At 42.5% G+C, this 20,257-nt stretch overlaps 1 protein-coding gene across 3 annotated transcripts in view; it reads left to right on the top strand.

The window, feature by feature from the left end:
- The window catches only part of CTNNA3 (catenin alpha 3), a 418,277-nt gene that overhangs the window by 310,490 nt on the left and 87,530 nt on the right, over nucleotides 1–20,257 (top strand). For all 3 annotated transcript variants that reach the window (XM_084210853.1, XM_084210854.1, XM_084210852.1), the window contains exon 12: nucleotides 10,308–10,508. In XM_084210853.1, the coding sequence (XP_084066979.1) occupies nucleotides 10,308–10,508 (201 nt within the window). The remainder of the gene's footprint in view (nucleotides 1–10,307; nucleotides 10,509–20,257) is intronic.

Raw genomic sequence — 20,257 nt, 5'->3', positions numbered from 1 at the left:
AGCAAAAGCCGAGTCCCCTCTTGTGAACCTGTTATCAAGCAGTAGGATGCAAATGAGGTTTTCTTGATAATCCACAGGCAGCCTACCTGTGCAACCTCAGCAGCTGGATAGGACACGTGCTTGTTTGCTGCAAAGCTGGGACCCCTGAGCACCTGGGGGAGAAAAAATCAAATGTGAAATCAGAGTGCTAATTGAGTATGTGGGGTGCACCAAGTGGGACTTATGCCCTGACTTCTGTTGCCTGTAAGTTTAGCAGATAGCTCAGATTTGGTCCCTGAAATTTGTGGATGGCAGTGTAATAAAAAAAACCACACCTCCCAGACTTAGGTCCTCTGAAACCCAGGCAAGTTGGAAGCAAACCAGCAGCACCTGTCCTCCACCAAGAGCAAAAATGGTCCCAGCTTAGACTTCAGTGGGAAAACTGATCTAATGAAGAGGCAGCTTTTCTCTGCAAGTAGAGGTGACTTCTCAACAGCAAACAATGCAATTTGCAGAAGAGTGTCCACCAGGAAAACTGAGTCACAGCTTAAAGTTTCCATTTTTGTAAGGGAGACTTGGGAGTTTCCTACCCCAGTTGTCTCTTGTCAGTGAAATGTTTTCTCTCTGTTGACACTTGTCCCTCTGTGCCCTGGTTGTTGTATCAAAAAGTATTTATAGGTGTTGATCACCTGCTTACTGTAGCAGGTACAAAGCTGTAACAAGAATATTATCATAAAGTCAGAATTTTCACTTGAGCAATTGTCTAAGAGTGGCAGATGGCTGATATCTTTTAACAATATTTTACAGACCAATGAAATTGCCACCATTTAATAGAATAGTCTGCACACACTGTGAAACAGGTAACACAGAGCTCTCCAGTTTTACACCCCTGATCTTGCAGAAGGAAACAGATGACGTATTATCACGTCTGTTAATTCTTCCCTCTCCCCACCAGAGGAAATGAAATCTTTTGAAGGTAACAAATTGTCCAAACCTTCCAGCTGATGCAAAGACAGACATTGAATATTCTCTAGTAATTGCAAATTTCTTCTTATGCTGTTTGGTCCAAACTGGGAAGATTGCCAGCTCTTCATTCTGTAGCATGTGCTGTGAAATGATGAACTAGGTTATCAGCTATGCATTGATTTGTAAAATAGGTGCTGTGAACTATTTCCCTGTAATCTGGCTAGTTATTTCCCTGCTCCAAAGACTTTTTCTTTCCAATGAGGTAAGTCTTAGTGTAATTCCTTCAGATAGTACTTTACTCAGAGATCATTGCTTTTGCCATTTTAGACCTAAAGATTTATGATTTATCAAGGCCTTTCTGAGTTTTTAAGAGATATTTTCATGAAGTTAGGCAATATTTTAGCTAGATTTGGATTCTGAATGCAGAATTTAGAAAGCAAAATAAATTTTCCATTTCCCAGTCACAGAAGGGCAGAAAACAAATTTATTTATGCCCTGTTTAGGGCCAGCTCATATTTCACCTAGGGCAATAAAAGTGCAGATCTCAGTTCTTCTCTTTTGGCAGAGGAAATGATATGGAAAATTGAATCTCAACTTTTGTAGCACTGAGAATACAACTTTTCTTTTTTTTTTTTTTTTGGTAGCTTCTGTCTGCTTTAGAAACCCAATTGGGTTAGAAACCTTAATTGGGCTTTTAAGTAACTCTGCATTGAAACTGTGCAGGCAGGTGAGGCACAAAAGACCAAGCCAGGGCTGGTGGAGCATTTTTTGTGGGACACAGTCCTCTGCTTATATGCTGAAGGAGAATCCTCTCCTGTAGTTCAGAATTCTCCTGCAGACACTTCCTGCAGGCTGCTGCAAAACTAATGGCAATGAAGAAACAAAGGAACAAATTGCCAGGAAAAGTCTCTCCCGCTCTGTAGTTCATCTCCTGCAAAAAGAAGCCTCCCAGAATTTTTACCTGAGGTTTATAAAAGTGTCAGAGAGGGAAACTGTCTCCTGTATTTTTTGAGAGGGAATGTTCTGAGGAGGATAATGAATGCTCTGGCTGTGCAGTGTGGTGGAAATGAAGGGAACAGGCCCAGACTGAGTATAACGAAAATGGTTATCCTGTGTATTTTTTGAGCTGGCTGGCACGTACTGAGAGAAAATGTGACAGAATTTTGTAAGGCAGATAATTCTCCATTATCCAGTAGCTAAAATGAAGAGTGAAAAGTAATTACTATGTCTAAGATAACAAGCTCAAAAGAAAAGTCTAAGTTAAGGCTGCCAGTCAGTGGCAAATGTACTGAACAATTGTATGTCAGAGTCTGTAAAAGGCCTGGCTGATGTGGGAGAGGCGTGTTCCACTCCTCTGGGGAGGCTGGTGTGCCCCTGCTCTCTTTGGCTGGCAGTTCTTACTGTTCTTCCCTCTCGATCACAGAATCCTAAAACCATTGTGGGTGGAAGGGATATGCTGGTCTAGTCCTTCCTGCTGCTCACAGCTGGGTCTGTATTGTATTCTGACCAAGAACAACCTCTCTGAGTTCTTTATTCCGGTGAATCCCATTATCCTTGCAGTGATTCCCCATCTCTCCCAGCCCAGTCCTCAGCAGCTTCATTTTGACTGTTACTGTTCATTCACTGAAGAAGTGAAAAGCCAGAGACAATTAACCTGTTAATAAAGAATTAAGGTTATGTGACAATGCTTTTCTAGTATTCTGCATTCACTAAAATTTAAATACCTAAAAAGCATTGTCAAAGGAAAGGGATGTATGCTGATTACCTCATAGCTTCTTAGATCTGTCTGGAAGCATTTTAAATAAAATATTTACACCTAATGCAGTATTAGCTACTTCTTGGAGAAGTTTAGCAAAGCTGGGTGTAAAAAGCAGGTTAGTTGAAGTAGGACTTCCTGTGGAAGAGGAAATGGGGACTATTTGTCAGTCCCCACGTTTGTGAGCAAATTTAGGAGATTGTAGAATCTTTGAGTGGTCTGGGCTGGAAGGGACCTTGAAACCCATCTAGTTCCAGACCCCTGCCTTGGGCAGGGAAACCAACAGCCAGACCAGGTGGCACATGTAACATGAGAATTGTAATGTAAATAACACAATAGTACATTGGAGTCTCTCTGCTGTAGTTGAGACAGAACAAGGTTTCCTAGTCCAGTTTTCCTAGAAGAAGGTTTGCTGCCTCATGTTGGCCCAATGGCATTCTCTCATTGTTAATGTGGTCACATTAAGGTTGGAGGGGTTTATTCCATTGTACTTCAAGAAGTTGAAGTGGATGCATTTGTTAAGAAGGTAAATTACTCTCTTGGAGGAAGTTCATTGGTTTTGGTTATAGCTATTTTGGTGAAGAGGATGCTCTCTTCCAGGAGAGAGTTGTCATTAAGAACATGATTACCTGGTTATCAGCATTACAATTGCCTAGGTTCATAGCTGAGACATGGCTAGTCTGAGTAAAATTTGCTGTGTTCATTCTGGAATTTAGTAGCAGTTGAAAAGGAGCAGGAGGGCATATTGCAAACACAGTTTGTGGTTAGAGTGATTTCTAAGGATTAAGCAAGAGTACTCTATTTTATTTACTTTCTATTGTCTCCTCCTTTCCTGTCCATTTCCAATTCCTTGTTTTTCCCTTCTGGTCCTACAGAGCCAGCAGCATGTTACAGAGTATTAATACATTAAAAATTCTATGTTGCCTGTGTACATTGTTGAGGAGAAGTATGAACCATCTCCTGTAAGTTTTATTCTAAACTGAGCTGAGGTTCTTAGGTGATTGTAGCCAGAGAAGAGGAATGGGCACCTCTGAGGCCCAGGTCCTTGCAGACCTTTGCATGTGGATGTGGTGGATTGTCCTGAAATCATTAATTTCTTCAGTTGACACGAGGAGGGTGTGTTCAAGAGGACTGGGCCAAGTGAAGGAGCTGGGGCCAAGCTCCATGAGCTTGTCACCCCTGCATGTTTCTGGGGGGAAGTGCCCAGGGGAAACCTGAAGTCTGGACATGAGAAGTGACCCCTGCCCAGCTGGATATGTTGACATTTTCACTTTTTCTGGCTTTCCTTTATCTCTGTCCTGTCCCAGAGTTCATGCTTCTGGTCTGCTTCTCGTCTGCCTGTGCTCTCTCTGGATCCTTACCTAGATCCAGGCTGGCCTGTGTGCTTCTGCAGGGAACTTCCCTGTTTGCAGAGCTCTCTGAGCGTGGCTTGTGTAAAGCTTTAGGAAAGGAGAGGCGCTGAAACATGCTGAGAGTCTAAGCTGGTGCTTCCTTCATTTCCCTAAGGTCCTGGAATACATCTGGATGCTGAATGGGGAAGCTGACAATCCAGAAACCTGTCTGGAGACTGAATTTTGTGCCCACAAAATGGAGGGCAAGGAATGAAGCAGAAGCAGTTAGCATCTCAAATCAAATCTTATTGTAGTCATGTTAAAAGAAATGAGGGACAGACATCAGACTCTGGAAAGGATTAATATTACTGTAAGATTCTCATTCATGCAGGGAGAGAAATTTTCTGTAATCTGAAACATTTATCAGCTAGTTAAACTGATAATTTTTGGTTGCCAACTCTGTAATTAGTAGATACTTATTTAAGACATATTTTTATACTTCTGTTTTCGTGGTGATATGGCAGAAAATTTTGGGTGGGTTTGGTTTTACTGTGTAGGTTGGGTTGTTTTGTTGATGGGGTTTTTCTGTGAGTTTTTTGTGCCTTTTTTTTTAGCATTCATGAGTTTAGATACTGACATTTTAGATTCATTCATGCATATGTGAATGAAAATGAACCTTAAGGAGAAGCTGCCAACTCAATCAATGCTTTGTTCACCCTAAGGTAAAATTTGGAAGAAATACACATTTTAGTTAGTATTTTCTGGGAACAGAAATGAAGCCAGTGTTTCAGACTGCAGGTTGAAGTTTCTGAAAACATGAAGTATTGTGTCTCTTTTCCCTGAAAAATAATCTGGAGGGACTTGCACAGATAATGATAGATCCTGAAGAACATTGCCTAGGGGGGTACCTTTATGCTATTCCCTCTTTTCTCTCCTCAGCCGTCTTCCATCCTTTTTCTTCTGCTGTCTTCTGGCTTTGGGCCTGCAGCCTCCAGCTCACTGTTAGAGACAAACACCATATTTCTGTCTTATGTCTCATGGTGTACTGGATAGTGTAAGATTTTACCTTTTTTCCAAGTTAGCCTACTGTTTCCTGGAGCACTCTGGTAAATTTTGTAGACATACTCCTTCAGGAAAATCTATGCCATTAACATGAGACATGCATGTTGACTCAGTAGCCTTCTCATCTATGTGCTTGATCTTTCTTGGCACAATTCCCCTTGCAGAGGGAGGTTATGGTTAAATAGTGCTAAAAAGTCTGTCACAAAGGGAATAATAAATTCATTTTCTCTAGCACCTAGAAACAGCAGCATTTGTGCCCACTTGTCTGCATCAGTTGATTTCTGGTCTTCACAGGTGATTTGTTCAAACGTTTCCCCGTGCTCATAATGGAGAAGCTATTTATTTCCCTTATATCAAGTCCCAAGTTTCCTTTACTTTCCTGCTGAGCAGGTGCCTGTTGGTGCATCTGTCCAGCTTGTCAGGGTTGGGCTGGGTGTCAGCCTGTCCTCTGGAGTATGAGCAGCCAGACTGCCTGGTGAGTGTCACCTCTGGAGCTGCTCAGGGTGTGCTCTGGGTCTGGCCCTAAATGCTCCCACCTCGTCCTGCCCCTTCCTGAGGAGCAGCTGTCCAGCTTTGTCCTGCTCCTCAGTGAGCCTGCAGGGCTGTTCACCTGCCAGGTACTGCCAGCCTCATTTCCCTGGGGGGAGCTGGGGACACTGGCACAAGTGTCCTTCAAGTCAGGGATAACCAGAGCACTGCTGCCATCCACCCACAGAGCCAGTCCTTCATCACTGAAGGCAGTCAGTTTGTCCATGCTTGATTGGCCCCAGTAGTAGTACTGTTTGTCCCTAATCATCTTCTTGTCCTTCTGGTGCCTGGCAATGTTTTCCTTGAGGTCTTGTGCCATCATTTTTACAGGCACTGAGGTGAAGCTTTAGCCCGTAGCTTTCTGGATGCTCCTTGACTTTTAAGCCAGAGAATTGACACTTCAACCCTTCTTATGGTAGGGCTCTGTGTGTCTGAAACAGGAGCATTTTGGAAGTGTGAGTGCACTTGGCTAAATCCCAGATAATTGAGAGCCCTGCCTGTCAGTACCACCCTTGGTCTGAGACAGAATGACAGAGTCATTGTCAGATGGATTATCAACAAAAAATATTAGAAATTATCATTTAGCTTCTTAGATTTGGCAGATGAGGAATGTTTAGCTAAGACAATTAGAGAAGAAGGAATATGTGTTTTCCTTGTTCTAAGTAATTATTTTTCTGTACTTTTCTATTAATTTAAAAATTCTTCTCTTGAAATTGCCAGGAACTTTGGACATTAAGTGATTACCAGTGATTTTATTTCTGAGTAGTGACTAAGACACTGTCTTGCTCGTAAAATATAGGTATTTTATAAAAGAGCTGCAAGTGCCAAGAAAATCTATTTCAGAAGATTGCTGATGGAAATTTAGCCTTGAGCATTGTCTGAACTTCAGTATGTAGCAGAAAGGTGGGAATTGGATTAACTTGGGTGGGGTTTTTTTGGTTCAGGGTTTTTTGTTGGTTTTTTTTTTTTTTTTTGTTTGGTTTGATTTGGTTTTGTTTTGGAGTTTTTGGGGTTTTTTTCTGTCTGAATACAAGAAAGGTGGTAACAGAGAATTTTATACTGGGACTTGCACTTTCCAGTTAATTGCTTAAGTTCTCTTAACTTTGGCACTAAAACTTGCTAAATCTAAGTATGGATGTTCTTACCATTTACTTGATGTCAGATATCTTTCTGGAGTTCATCAAAGCATTATGAGTCTGTGGGAGTGTGTCTTTTGTTGTACTAGATAGTGTCTTTATTGGAAAACTTGGAATTCTTTTCTGATGAGCACTCTAAGGTACCATGCCTGGGGAATAGGAGTTATCTGAAAGGAAGCTGACTTCTTGTACAAAGTTTCTGTGCTTCCCATTTAATCATGTCAACATATGGGAAAAGATAGAAATCATTTCTTGGCTAGACTATAACTGCATAGATTTCTAATTTTATGGTTTAGGTCTTGCAGAAAAGGAATGTTGTATTTTCTGTCTTGTCTTCAGGAGACCAAATTGAGTTTTATAATGCTTCTTCATGTACTAAATTTTTTAAATTTCTGGTAATTATTATTTTTTTTCTTTTTTCATAATATCTCCATTTAGTTCACAATTTATTTTTTTTTAATCTGAGCAGAGAAACTTGAATTAAAGTGCTTCAACTGAGGCCTTAGCGGTGCCAAGTGGAGTGGAAGGGCATCACCTGTCTTTTTCTTGGATGACATGCAGAGGAAGAGCTATTGATTTTGTTGCAGAGACAGTCTGAGTCATGGCTTTGTCAGACAGCTTTATTAGCCATTGGTTAGCTCAGCTGAGATATGATTTTTGGCCATTTTTGACTAACGCCTAAATCCCAGCGGGAAATCAGAAGGTGCAGTGCACTTGCTCATGATAATTGCTGTGGCAGCCATGGCAATCTGACAATTTCCTTAAACATCTATCAATCCACTGTTACAATTAACTCTTCTTCCAGACATTGACTCATGACAAAGAGATGGTCCATCATCCTGAGATGGTCCATCATCCTAATCTTCCTTTTCTGCTTTGGGGAAATTAAGCTACTTGGCTGAAAATCAAAAGCTGACCTAATGCATTTGTTATAGGAGGAGGAAGCAAGATAGAGGCTGAAACAATCTTTGCTGGACTGTGATCAGAGATGTTCCTTTTCTATTAGATCTCCTAAGGCAAATATTTCATCTTATTTGAGCCTTGGGAAAATGAAGTTAAGCGAAGTTTCACTGATTGGGAAGTAGCTCATCTGGGAAGAGCTTCAGAAGATGGTGGGAGGCTGTGGTTATTCAGCACGTGCTGCTGGGCAGGGCCAATGCTGAGGAGAAGCTCACTTGTGGTTTCTGTGGTGCAGTTGCACACGGGGCTGTGCTGCCAAGGCCCTGGCAGTGGGTGATACACAGATGGATGGAACCAGGCAGGCTCCCTGCGACCCTTGACGTGTGGCCATGGACACATGGAGCAGGAAAACTTGCACTGCTTTTCTAGTACAAGGTGGATGGACAAGACAGAATTAAAAAAATCTGTATACCTCTTTGTTGTCATTAAACACAGTATCTGAGAGTATATATCACAGTCTAATTTCTATTCAATTCTAAAATGACTTGGAAGGAGTCTTGCCATACATACAGGTCTAGTTCCATTTCTTTTGAGCATCTGCTCTCAAGTTTGCTGTTCCATACAAGTGTTGTTTGTGCCATCCCTTAGAAAGGTTGGGAAACTGGGAACTTTCCACCATGTGTTCCATTCATACAGTATGTCTGTGAGACCACGGGCAATTTTATTTTTTTAATGCCCCTGAGATTCATATTGCATGAAATAGCCAGGTAACTGTGATCTTCCATTATGGAGGCTTTGCTTGGTAGGTCCTGGAAGAGCCCTGCCTTTCTGTTTACACAGGATTAAGCCCTTTAACTGCTGTCTTTGCTGGACAGCAAAAAGCAGTGTGTTCTTCACAGCAAGGCCCTCAAAGTGGTCGTTGGACTATACATTCTATCCTTGTCTGTGCTAACACGTGGGCAGTATTCAAACTAATAGAAGGGTGGCCTGTACTGCTTCGTTTTGGATGGAACTGTTGCTTTTTTAGTAATTTCTCCTGCGTTCTGTGTGTGTCAGACCTCTGTCTCCATCGTTGTGCACATACAGATGGGTTTGTTTGGAAGCCTCCCCCTGTGGAAGCACACAGGAAGAGATGCCTGGAAAAGGACAGGTGAGATATAACCTGTACATCACAGGTTGGAGCCTGGAACATCTTTGTGCACCTGCTCATTTGGCCCCTTCTTTCCAACTGGTTGTGTTGTGTTTGACACTGGAGGAGCTGAGGTAGCTGCCAGTGCTCTGAGTGCCCTCTTTGCACGGAGCTGTCAGTCTGGGGGTGCAGCTGCCAAATCCGCACACGCTGAACACAGTGCTGACAAAGGCAGCGTTGCTAAACTCCTCTTCTTCTGTGCTCTGTGGAGGTGGTGACATGGATCTGAAAAGGATAAGGGCGTTCTGTGTTTACAGAGACATTCTGTCATGCAGCCATTTCATAAACTGAACTGGAATTCATAGGTTTTTGCATAGGCAGAATCCCAAGGTAGTCCTGCCAGACCCAGTTAGTAGTTTAGGATTACCTAATGGTGTGTTTTATCTGTCCAAGTTACTGTGATTGTCTAATTTATTGGATAACATAAAACATAATTTAATACTCATGTACAAAATGGCAGTCATGTGAATTGACAAGAAACCTGTAAGCTCTGAATTATTTCATGGCTTAGTGCAAGGGAAGTTTCACTGAGGCTTCTGAAGATGGAACAGATCTATTGCCTTCACAAAATGTGCTTTTAATGTTCTTGTACACTCTCTTGTGAGACAAAGGAGATTGCAGATCTGTGTAGGAAAGGAAATTCAATACCAGCACTAATGGGAAAGTTTTTAGGAGGTATTTAAGCTTTAAAGGAGTAAATATATTATCATTTAAAGACATATTTTATTACCTTTGTACTGTAAGTTTAATTTTATATTTGCATTACTTTGCTTGAAGAAAAAAAGGAGTATGTCCTTCAATATTGGTTGTATAGATGGAAATACTAATGTAACACATAACTGTTCTCTCTGCGGTTCTTGACATTATTGTCTTCTAACTTGATGTGAATCCTTACTCGTGCTCATTAATCTTTGGTTTAGGACCAGTCTGTACTATCAATATTTTTTCCTTTGTCCTTCCTGCTGATGTTTTTCCCCCATTTCTACATACTTGAGTATCAAAGAATGGTGTGGTAAGTACAAATTGCCAGTTGAAAAATTTATATCTAGAAAGATAGAAGGGTGATAATTTACTTCAGAGTTTGAGCATTAGCATCCTAAGGCATCGATGTAAAAGAAGTTAGTTTAGTTGTTGGGCAATTGTTTGTTATTGGAGAATCATCTCATTATGCAAGATGTTGTCACAGTGGCTTAAGAAGGTTTCAGCTTTAATATTTTTTTTTATTTTACAAATATCTAATGTAAGGTTTTGTGGTTTTCATGTTTTTATAGCACTTTCTGGCTCAGTATTTTATTGTTGCTGCTGCTTAAGGAGAGCATTACAGTGCCTTTGAATTCTAGGAATCAGTAAACGGTAGAACTTTCGGGCAGCTCCGTGTAGGTTTGCCACTGTAAGTTCTGCAGTCTGCTGAGCTGTGTAAGCGGTGTGTGAGCACTAAAGCTGTTCCCTTGTGCTTGCAGAGAGCCACATCCTGGAGGACGTGAACCGCTGCATCGTGGCGCTGCGGGAGCAGGATGCCGAGGGCCTGGACCGCGCCGCCGGCGCCATCCGCGGCCGCGCCGCCCGGGTCGCGCACGTGGTGGCGGGGGAGATGGACAGCTACGAGCCAGGAGCCTACACCCAGGGCGTCATGGGGCACGTGCAGCAGCTCTCCGGGGCTGGTAAGGCTGAGCGTGGGGCTTCTGGCACCTCTCTTTGGGGCGCTGCCTTCGGCGGGAATCCCATGGGTCGCTGCTGTAATGCGCGGGTGGTTCTCCCCAAGATCTCTCCTTTAACCAGCTGTTGAGTTAAGACGAGACCATGCGGTTCAAGACTAATTTTGAACGTTTTATTTGAATTACACGATCTCTGTAAGCTTTCTTGAGTTACAGAACCCCCCGTTACTGGCATCCTTAATGCATGTAACATTGTTCGGAGACTTGTGACTAATGAGGTAGCAGCTTCCCACTTTGTTGCGCTGGCCTCACCAGGCCTGCTCTAAGCAGATGAAAGGCAAACTCAGAGAAGGTGCATGATTTGTGTGTCCTTCCACTTTAAAGACTGTTAAGCAGTAATCAGATGTCCCAAAAAGTCATCAGTTTTGTGAAACAAATTTGAAGCTTTCTAAAATGTTTAGCAGTCTCCTTTCCATTTCCATGATATTAAAAAAGAGGGCATCCTATATTGGAAAATGCCTGTACTGGCCACAGGGCGTGTAACTGCACTATTCTATGAATGGTTCCTGTGTTTTCCATAAATGAATCTCTGGCTTTTCATAGTATGTACTTAATTAAAAAAAATTAAATCTATGGCGTTCCCAGTACTTCCATGTTTTAAATGGTTGCAAGTCTCATTGTGGGCAGTTAAACTGCTCCTAAGAGATTTTCTGGCAAGTCTGTACATCCCTGGAATATAAGATTTGGCTTCCTGAACTCGGAGATCTAATTCCTTGCTCTTAAACAAATGTCGAGTACCTTACATTTAACTGACATTTTACCACAAGAAAAGACAAGAATTTTGTTTGAGCTCTTTCTTAGTGAGTTCAAATATGTCCAGGGCAGAACTGTCCTCATGTGAACAGGAGTAAACTGACATTGCAGTGAAGTGACAAAAGAGAACAATGGGATGAGTTTGAAATAGGCTTGCCTGTTTTTATCTTGTTTTCCAATATTTTGATGGGAAAGTTGAAAAATTTTCACCATTGCACTCCTTTCTTCATGATTTCTGGAAGTACTGTGACGAATACTGAGAGGTAAGCAGCATAGAAAGCATAGTTTAGATTCTCATGTAAAAGCTGAGCCTGTTTTTCTTGAAACTGATAGTGCTTAAAGGCATTGGGTGTTGACACTGATTTCTGTTCTGTTGCCTTGCTTTGACAGTAATATATATAATATACCTGAACCTGTCTGTCTGCAGAAGACAGGGAAGCATAAAACTGGTTGTGGTTGGAATGTTTCCTTCTTTCAAGGGGCATCAAGCATGGTCACATCTCATGACTTTGCAGTACTTCAAAGAATTTGCTGTCTTTATGTTGTTCAATAGGAGTGCAAAAAGGCACACATACTTTTCATTTTCACCCGTATTTATGTGATCTGCAGTGAACAGATGTTGGACTGTGAAAGGGCTGCTTGGTTATGTTTTATTTAACTTTTTCAGCTGACAGGTAAAATGCAGGTAGGTTGCAGCCCACATGTGTAACCTAAACCAGTCTATCCCAGCTGGGTCTTTCACGTCCAGCTGATTGCGAGGGGAAAGTTCACCAGGAGGGAACTCTGTATTTATGCTGCCATAAACTCCTCAGTTAACTTCCACAATAACCTTGGGTAGTGAAGGGTATCCTTTAAGGAAGAGGTAAAGTTTTGCTCATGAGAAATTACTGTAGGCAAAGTATAACACTAGTGAAAGCAAAATTAAAGACAAAGAGCATACATGGAAATAGCAGAGAACTAAAAATAAAAATGGAAGAGTGAATGGGAGAAGAAATAGGAAAGATGCAAATTGGAGGTAACAGAAGGTAGAAAATGTGCGTAAAGAGGAGCAGATATATTTACTGTTTGTTAAAACAAAGATCAAGGTTAAATTGTAGAATATATGGTGAGGTAATGTATAAGAAAAGAAAGATATTGAATTCTCTGCATTGCAGTATGCAAGGAAAGAGCAAAAATCACTGTCTCTTCGGCTGGAAGGCATCAGACGTATTTAAGATAAAGTGAGCTGTTCAGTAGTATCTTAATACTGCCACAAAATGAGTATTAAAAACTGGAGCCTAATTTCCCAACTCAGGTGTAGTCTGGTATACATATGAGCTGTGGCCATGCAATGGAGGGTCCTCTTTCTCAGGCATGTTTATCCTGTTCCTCTGTTTACCCCTTCCCTTTCCCTGAACAAGAAGGAAAACCCCAAGAAGACTAACAACAAGGCTCTGTAAAAGCCCCATCTATGTTGTGGAGCTGAGCTGTTAGAAGTTAAATAATATCAGAGCTGAAGTTGTCTTTGCAGCCCTGACATCCCGTGGTTTGCCCTCTGTGTGTGCATGACACGCCTTAGGACGCTGTGGCTGTGTGATCGTACCCAGCTGCGTTACCCAAGAGCTGCTCTGTGCAGGTCGCTGCCTGGGCATGTGCCATGGCCACGGATTGGGCCACAGAAGGCTCGATTTAGAATGCAGTGAGGCACAAGACTGTGGGGGCACAATGTATGAGCCCATGCTGGACCTAGTTACGGAGGCACTTGATGCTCTTGTTCTTTCTGCGCCAACTCTACGGTAGCACTGCCGGGAACTGTGCAGAGTTCCTGCTGACAGCCAGTCCTTGAGGCTGCGGTGTGGGGGTGCAGGGATGCTCCCCAGCTCCTGCCGTGCCGGCCGTGAGGGGGGAGCGCTGTGCCGGCCGTACTGGTTGTGAGGGGGGAGCGCTGTGCCGGCCGTACTGGTTGTGAGGGGGGAGCGCTGTGCCCGCTGTGCCGGCCGTGCCGGCTGTGAGAGGGGAGCGCTGTGCCCGCTGTTCCGGTTGTGAGGGGGGAGCGCCGTGCCGGTTGTGAGAGGGGAGCGCTGTGCCGGCCGTGCCGGCCGTGAGGGGGGAGCGCCGTGCCCACTGTGCCGGCTGTGAGGGGGGAGCGCTGTGCCGGCCGTGCCGGCTGTGAGGGGGGAGCGCCGTGCCGGCTGTGAGGGGGGAGCGCTGTGCCGGCCGTGCCGGCTGTGAGGGGGGAGCGCCGTGCCCACTGTGCCGGCCGTGCTGGGGGAGCGCTGTGCCGGCCGTGCCGCCGTGCTGGGGGAGCGCCGTGCCCGCTGTGCCGGTTGTGAGGGGGGAGCGCTGTGCCCGCTGTGCCGGCTGTGCCGGTTCCACACCGCAGTGACCCCGGGCCATTCCCCGTCCCCTGCTCCCAGTTTCTGGGGAGCAGCTGTGTGGGCAGGGAGGAGCTGCAGAGCGTTCCAAGGCCCCAGGGCAGGTGGCTGTAAGTCAGCGCCGAGCCTCGTGGCCCGAGCCTGTGTGGAACCTGGGGGACCCTGGAGAAGATGCTCGGCCATGGGCGTGTGTGCTGGGGAGGCGGTGGCTTCAGCCCAGCAGCGCCTGTTTGTCTGCACAAGGGTAAAGCAGTTGAGCTTGAGGCTGTGTTCTGGCTGTGAAAACTTCACTTCTGGTGCCTCTGTCATTCCTAATGGCTGGCACTGTTTGTTAGATTGAAATACGCAGATTGTTGCATTTAGGTAGGGTTTGTGTACTGTTGTATCAAAGCAAAATGAAACTTTTAGGAACTCTGTTTATAAATCCTAAGGTATTTCTTCTTCAGAACTGGAAGGGTGATCTTGCTCTGTACTTTTAAATACCAGTCTCCTCTGTTATTTTATTGCCTGCCAGAGTCTGCAGCAGTTAAATTTAAGTCAACAATTTATATTATGGCATATATCTGTTGGTAGAGTAAAAGGTTTGTATTGTAAATTTGGTCTGCAGTTCTGCTTTAATGCCAAAGTCTAATGATATACATATAAGTGTAAAAACATAAATTCTTTAGTTACTTTGATGTCTACAGATCTTGTAAAAAAACAAAACAAGGAAAAAGGTGGAGGCAAAGATGAGAAGTATTTTAACTGCCTCAAGTCTGCAGTGGGTCAAAGACATTTAGCTTTTAGACCTTTTTTGGAGTGCTTGGGTTAGTGTTCAGTGATTTTCTTTAAAACCTTCACAGCCTTCAGTTACACTTTGGCAGCATATTTTAACATATTATCTGCCAGTATGAATGAATTTGTTTTGTTCCACTAGTGTATTTGTTTCCTGGTCCCAGGATTGCTATTGTGATCACCTTCCAGTCTCCCCTTTCCCTTCATAGCCCTTTCAGTGTGGGTGCTTCTACAGCCCTATGTTAAAACTGATCTACTACACCTAACCAGAGCTTTCTTGCACAGTAATGTGTTAATTGATTCTCCAGGGTGGATTAAATCTACTGCATTGCTTTTCTCTGGGAAAAGGTAATTTACCTTAGCCATAAAAAGACAGTGGTGTGTTCATGATACAAGCCTCCTTCCATCTTGGGCTTTTTATTCAGCTTTTCCATTTCTTGCAAGCCTGTGTGCACCAAGCTAATGGTTTGTATTTTCCTGGCTGCTTCACTTGCCTTTTTCAATTCCAGTTTACACGTTTGTCACAGCAGCTTATGTGAAATGTCTGGCAGTTCCCTTTGTCCTCTGCCTCAAGTGTTCTGCAGTAGTGATTGTCTGTTCTTCTTTGGAAATGTGGCTCTTTCACCCAAAAGACACCCTCCAGAGAGGAAGTGCAAGAGGGGTTGTCTGTATTCTCCTGCCCACTCTGATGTTTAGTGCTTATTTTGTCATCTTCTGGCAAAGCCACCTGAGCCAGCGTGGGGAGAGAGAAAGGCTTCCGGAGACTTCCCTGGCTTTTCCTAAGGGGTATCTTCAGATGGGATCCTGACATGGGATGAATGGGCACTTGAAGGTCCTTACCTCTTGTTGTAGAACAAAAGACACCAATATGACCAACTTTATTCTAAATTATTTATTTAGGAGTGGCTAAAATAAGGTGAATGGACCTTACTCATTCTGTGCGGCACACAAAAAAATCAAAAGTTTTTATTAATTTAGAATTTTATTAATTGAATTAAGCTTTTTTAACTTTATGCATTAATTGCATAAAGTTTTAAATGAAAAAGTATTTTTGTTTTTTGTTGTTCATCACTATCAGAATAAGATCTTAAGAGAATACTTGCTGTTCAAGTCTGTTTAGTGTTCAATGATTTTTACTCTTGCTTATGAAACCCAAAGACTGCTGAAGAAGAGGATTGACTCCTGTCACTTTGAAATACATTAAAAAAGAAAATCCTCAAAACATTTGAAGAAGGAGAGAGGCCTGAGCATGCAAGCTTATGGGATTGGTGAACTTGTGAAATTAGTGCACAATCCAGACAAGGAACATTTTATAAGCACCTGTTCAGCAGAATTATTGTAAGAGCTAAAAGGAAAAAAAAAATGGGCCAAGAAAAACACTGAGGGTATTTGCATGACTTAGCCTAAAATATGCTTTTTGATGAGTTCCATGGTGATTGTAAGATAATGACTTAAGAAATAGCCCTTGATTCTTGTGGTTTTTACTCTGTTTCAGAGTCAATAACCTCCATTTGGTGGAGTCTTCAGTGAGGTTTTTTGTTTTGTAGGGCTCTGTTTGGATCCTTCTGTGAAATTCTGTTAAAAATGCTGGCTTTAGAAACTGGATTTTGCTTCTGATCTAAGAATGTTCTGAAAAATATGGGAAAAGACCAACATTTTTTTGGGTTCCAGGTAATCAAAAAATGACTCTGAACATTGAAATTTCTTTTTGCCAATCTTTTCTTCCTTTCCTCTGGCTCAGAAATATCTTTGCTTCACTGTTAATAACAGTGTAATACCCATGTTGGTTATAGGCACTGTGTGGGCATTAAGGTGCCTTTAACTACACATCTGCTTCTTTAAAATGCTGTTGCACTTAGTGATCGTTTAAAGCACTGAGAAGAAACTGCTCTCCAGTGCACTGCTCCCCCAGGCCTTGCTCAGTGCCAGCTTCATTCAGAGTGCCCAGCACACATGCACTGTTCAGGGCAGTCCTTGAACACACACTCAGAGTCTGCAAGAACTTTCCTTCTCAAGAGAAATCCTAGTAAGAGCAGCCTTGAAAATGCAGCATTGTTAGGAAATAAATGTGTGTTTCTGAAGGTAAGAAGTTTGGTTTTGCAGTGTTCAGTTGAGGCTCTTGCTCCATCTAAGTTCCATGGAGAATGGGAGGGAGGTAGGGGAAGGGTCTCTTGGTTTGAGTGACATTGGTGGAAGAACTGGAAAAGTGAGGCTGTTGGGTGAATTCTAAATGCTGCCATGGTAATGAATTTGCCACTTTGGTGAAGCCTGCTTTACCTGCAGTCTGATTTTGGAGCAGAGGATTCTCGGGGAAGCCTTCCTTAAAGTCAGAACCCACTGAACACCAGTGTTGTCTTTGCTTCTGCAGTTTCCACAGGCCCTACAGGGAAAGTTAGGATGGCAGTATACTAATGGGCACTAATGGCTTTTTTTTTTCCCTCTCTCCAGTGTTTTGTGGGCTGGGGTTTTTGTTGGTTGGTTTGTTGGGTTTTTTCCAAGTAGAATTGTTCTTCTGTAGTCATTGCGTGTGACATTTTGTGATAAATCTTCCCTCACCTGGAGCTACATTAAAAAGTGACTTGTTACTTTCCAATGTCTTTATAACTTTAATATATCCATTTTAATATATCTCTCCCTTAGATCTTAAGGACCACTAGACTGGTCTGGTTCAGTCGAGTCCCTTCATTAATGACAGCCCTTCCCTAAGCTGATAACAAGATCAGGAGACTCTGCTGTTCCTTTTACTGCATTTTTTAAACTAAAGCAAGCTCTTTAACTTGCACAAGGTTATCTCTATGCCCATATCAAAGCCATTCCTTTCATTTCAGCTGTGACTTTCTTGCACAAACTCTTAAGTGCCTTGACCTCTGTAATTTTAAGGACATTTCATTCCCTTGCAATTCTGTAACCTTTCCAGCTATTTGGAATGTGTTTTCCAGAGCATCTGGGACACAGTTTTATCTTATTACTGTTATCATAATGTTTATCTTGCAGTCTTGATCCTACAAACCCTGATGCTGTTGTTACTTTGCATTTTTGGGGAGTTGCAAGCATGCTGCTGTATCTGTTGCACTTGCCCATGGTTAATTTGCTCTGTCAGGCACTAGTTGGTTATTTTTTTCCTTTGCCAGTCCACATTCAAAGAATCCTTTAATCCTCTTGCCTTTTAGAACAGTGTAATATGTTGGAGATGGCATCTTTCTTACAGAAGCTGAGAAGTTTTTGTCTGTTTTACAAGTTTTTTGCAGTAGGAACATTTTAGTTCTTAATGAGCCATTTTAGCTTCACCTGATGTGTCCTGGAGCCAGCTGGTCAGATCTGCCTGCTGGGTTATCCCAGTATGTACTCAATCTTTGGAATACTTTGGAATTTAGCACTATTCTGACCATTTGCTTTTGTAACCTTTACATGTCAGAGCATGATTTGCCTCCTAAGCAGGATTGTGACCTGAGTAACTGGATTTCATAGATTATCAGTGCTTAAGAGTTCAATTTCTATTTCATAGTATCTATGAGGACTGTTTTGGTTTAAATTGTGAATATGAACTCAGTCTCAGTAAGGATTTCCTTAGGCCTTAAAAACTGCAGTATGTTTTTGTTCTTCAACTGTAGCTCATTCTTAAGTTCTTCATAGAGATAATTTCCTAACGAGAATTTACAAAAAGCACCTTTCACAGTTTTCATTTTTGCATGTAATACACTATGTTTTATAGTGAAAATCATAATTTTGTGACATGCCCTATCATAATCAAAATTAAGTGATTGCCCCACCTTCCTCCAATAATACTTTCAACTACATACATCTAACTCTGTTTAGGATATTTTTAGTGATTCCCTTCTGGCAGCATGCCCCTCAGCTCTTCGTGCTTCCTTCCTTAGAAACCATGAACTTTCAGATCTGGAAATGATGCAGTAGCTCTTGATGGGGGGAGCATATGCATAATTCAGTAGTATTTATATATGCCTGTGGATGTGTGCTTGGATTATAAATCTGTTAATGTAGTAAAATTGATTCTTGCTGCAATCATAAACGATAAGCTTGTCTTCATTTTGTTCACCTCATCTCAGTAAGTCTGTCACCACCATTCATTGCACTGTTTGGAGAAGTGGCATTGAATTCATTATATACCAAATCAATTTCTGTAACTAGGGCTTCTCCTCACTTCCTGGGGACCGTATTCTGTTTTCCACCAGAATCCCCATCTCTGAAGCTGGTTTTTTTTTGCTGCAGGCTTTGTTTTGTGTCACAGTTGATGGGAGCACCAGACCACATCCTCAGTTTACCCAGTGCTATTAAACAGCTGCAGTTGATTGGAATGATGCAGTAGGCACAGATAAAGTGTAAGGAGTGCATCCATCAGAGCTGAAGCATTTGTCATGGAGTTTCATGCAGAAATGTACATCTGTCTGTTGCTCACACACCTTTTTGATTGTTGTCAGGCATTAAAAATTCAAAGGTAGGCAGCTTCAGTCAGCAGATGGAAAGGCCTGTATCTTGGTATTGTGCAAAAAAAGTTGTTGCAGAATTCCTTGCCCTTCCCAAGCACTATAAAACAGCAGCTATGCTTTGCTCATGTAATACTGGGCCTTAGCAGCCAGGCTAGGCAGTAAACTGTCCATGGCCCTCCTAATCAACAGGAATGTTCAGGGAAAACCCATAGATGTTTCAACAGCTTGTTTAGTTAAGGGGTTTGGGGGATTTTTTTCCTTATAGTTCAGTTTTATAATTTCTTTCCTGACCTGAAGCCTCATGTAGCATTTCCTGTACCCCTGAATGTGTTTTCCCAGGAACCTTACTTTTGGTGTTGAGAGAGGCTTAAAATAATTGCCTGATACTGATTCCTTGGTCTGAAGTCGGAAGTGTTTAGTGAGCAATTCTGGATGATATCAGCATACTGTTGGTTTTGATATGCTTATTTTTTTAGGAAGGGGAGGCTAGATTTCAGGAAACACCATGAAGCAGATCTCTGAGGAAGCATTCATTGCAAAATAAACAATATTTAATGATAGTATGCCAAACATCCAAGTTGATACATGGATTATAACAGGAGTGCCAGAATAAGACGGGAAAGGTCTGAGAATGTGACCCTTGGTAAGAGGATGGTACTCACTGTACTCTTTCCAAAGCAGGCCTTGTCAAACTCCAGGTGTTGGGGAAAAGCTTTCTGGAGAACAGAGAGTGCTGAGGATGGGCTGGGCCTTAGTGCAGGTGCCCTCTGAGAAGGGGGAGGGACTGAGAGTTGAACGTGGGGAGGTGGCAGCCAAGGGACAATGGATAGAGACCTTCAGCTTCCCCAGAGAGCTGCAGGGACTCTGGTGGAGCCACTCACTCTTGGTGGAGACAGGTGGCACAGCTAAGGGCAGTGGCCACAAGCTGCAGCAGAGAAAATCAAGGGAGTGTGGGCAGAGCAGGGGATTTATTCACTGTAGTGCAGCATTAGAACAAAGCTGCAGTGACATTTCTGTCCTTAAAGATTTTCACAACGTAGCTGGACAAAGCTGTGACTGAGCTGATGTTGTGTTGGTCTTATGTTTAAGGAGGTGATATGCAGAACCCTTTTCAAATTATGTGTGTAGGATTTTTTGCTTGTGTTAGATGATAGCTGCATTCACTTAAGTGCCATCTTTTCTGGTAATTAAATGTTTTAACATGGGCCTTCATACTCTGCTGTAGTAATCTCAAATTCTTAGGGAAGAGTTCTTTCTCTGTTTAGTGACTTGCTTCTTACTTGAAATACATACTGTTACTATTAAGAAGGACTTTGAGTGTAAAAATGCTTGCATATACTTCATTCAAAGTCTGCAAATTTCTCCA

Source organism: Fringilla coelebs, assembly GCF_963513975.1.
Source record: "Fringilla coelebs genome assembly, chromosome: 8".
NCBI lineage: Eukaryota > Metazoa > Chordata > Aves > Passeriformes > Fringillidae > Fringilla > Fringilla coelebs.
This window is presented reverse-complemented; position numbering and strand designations above follow the sequence as displayed.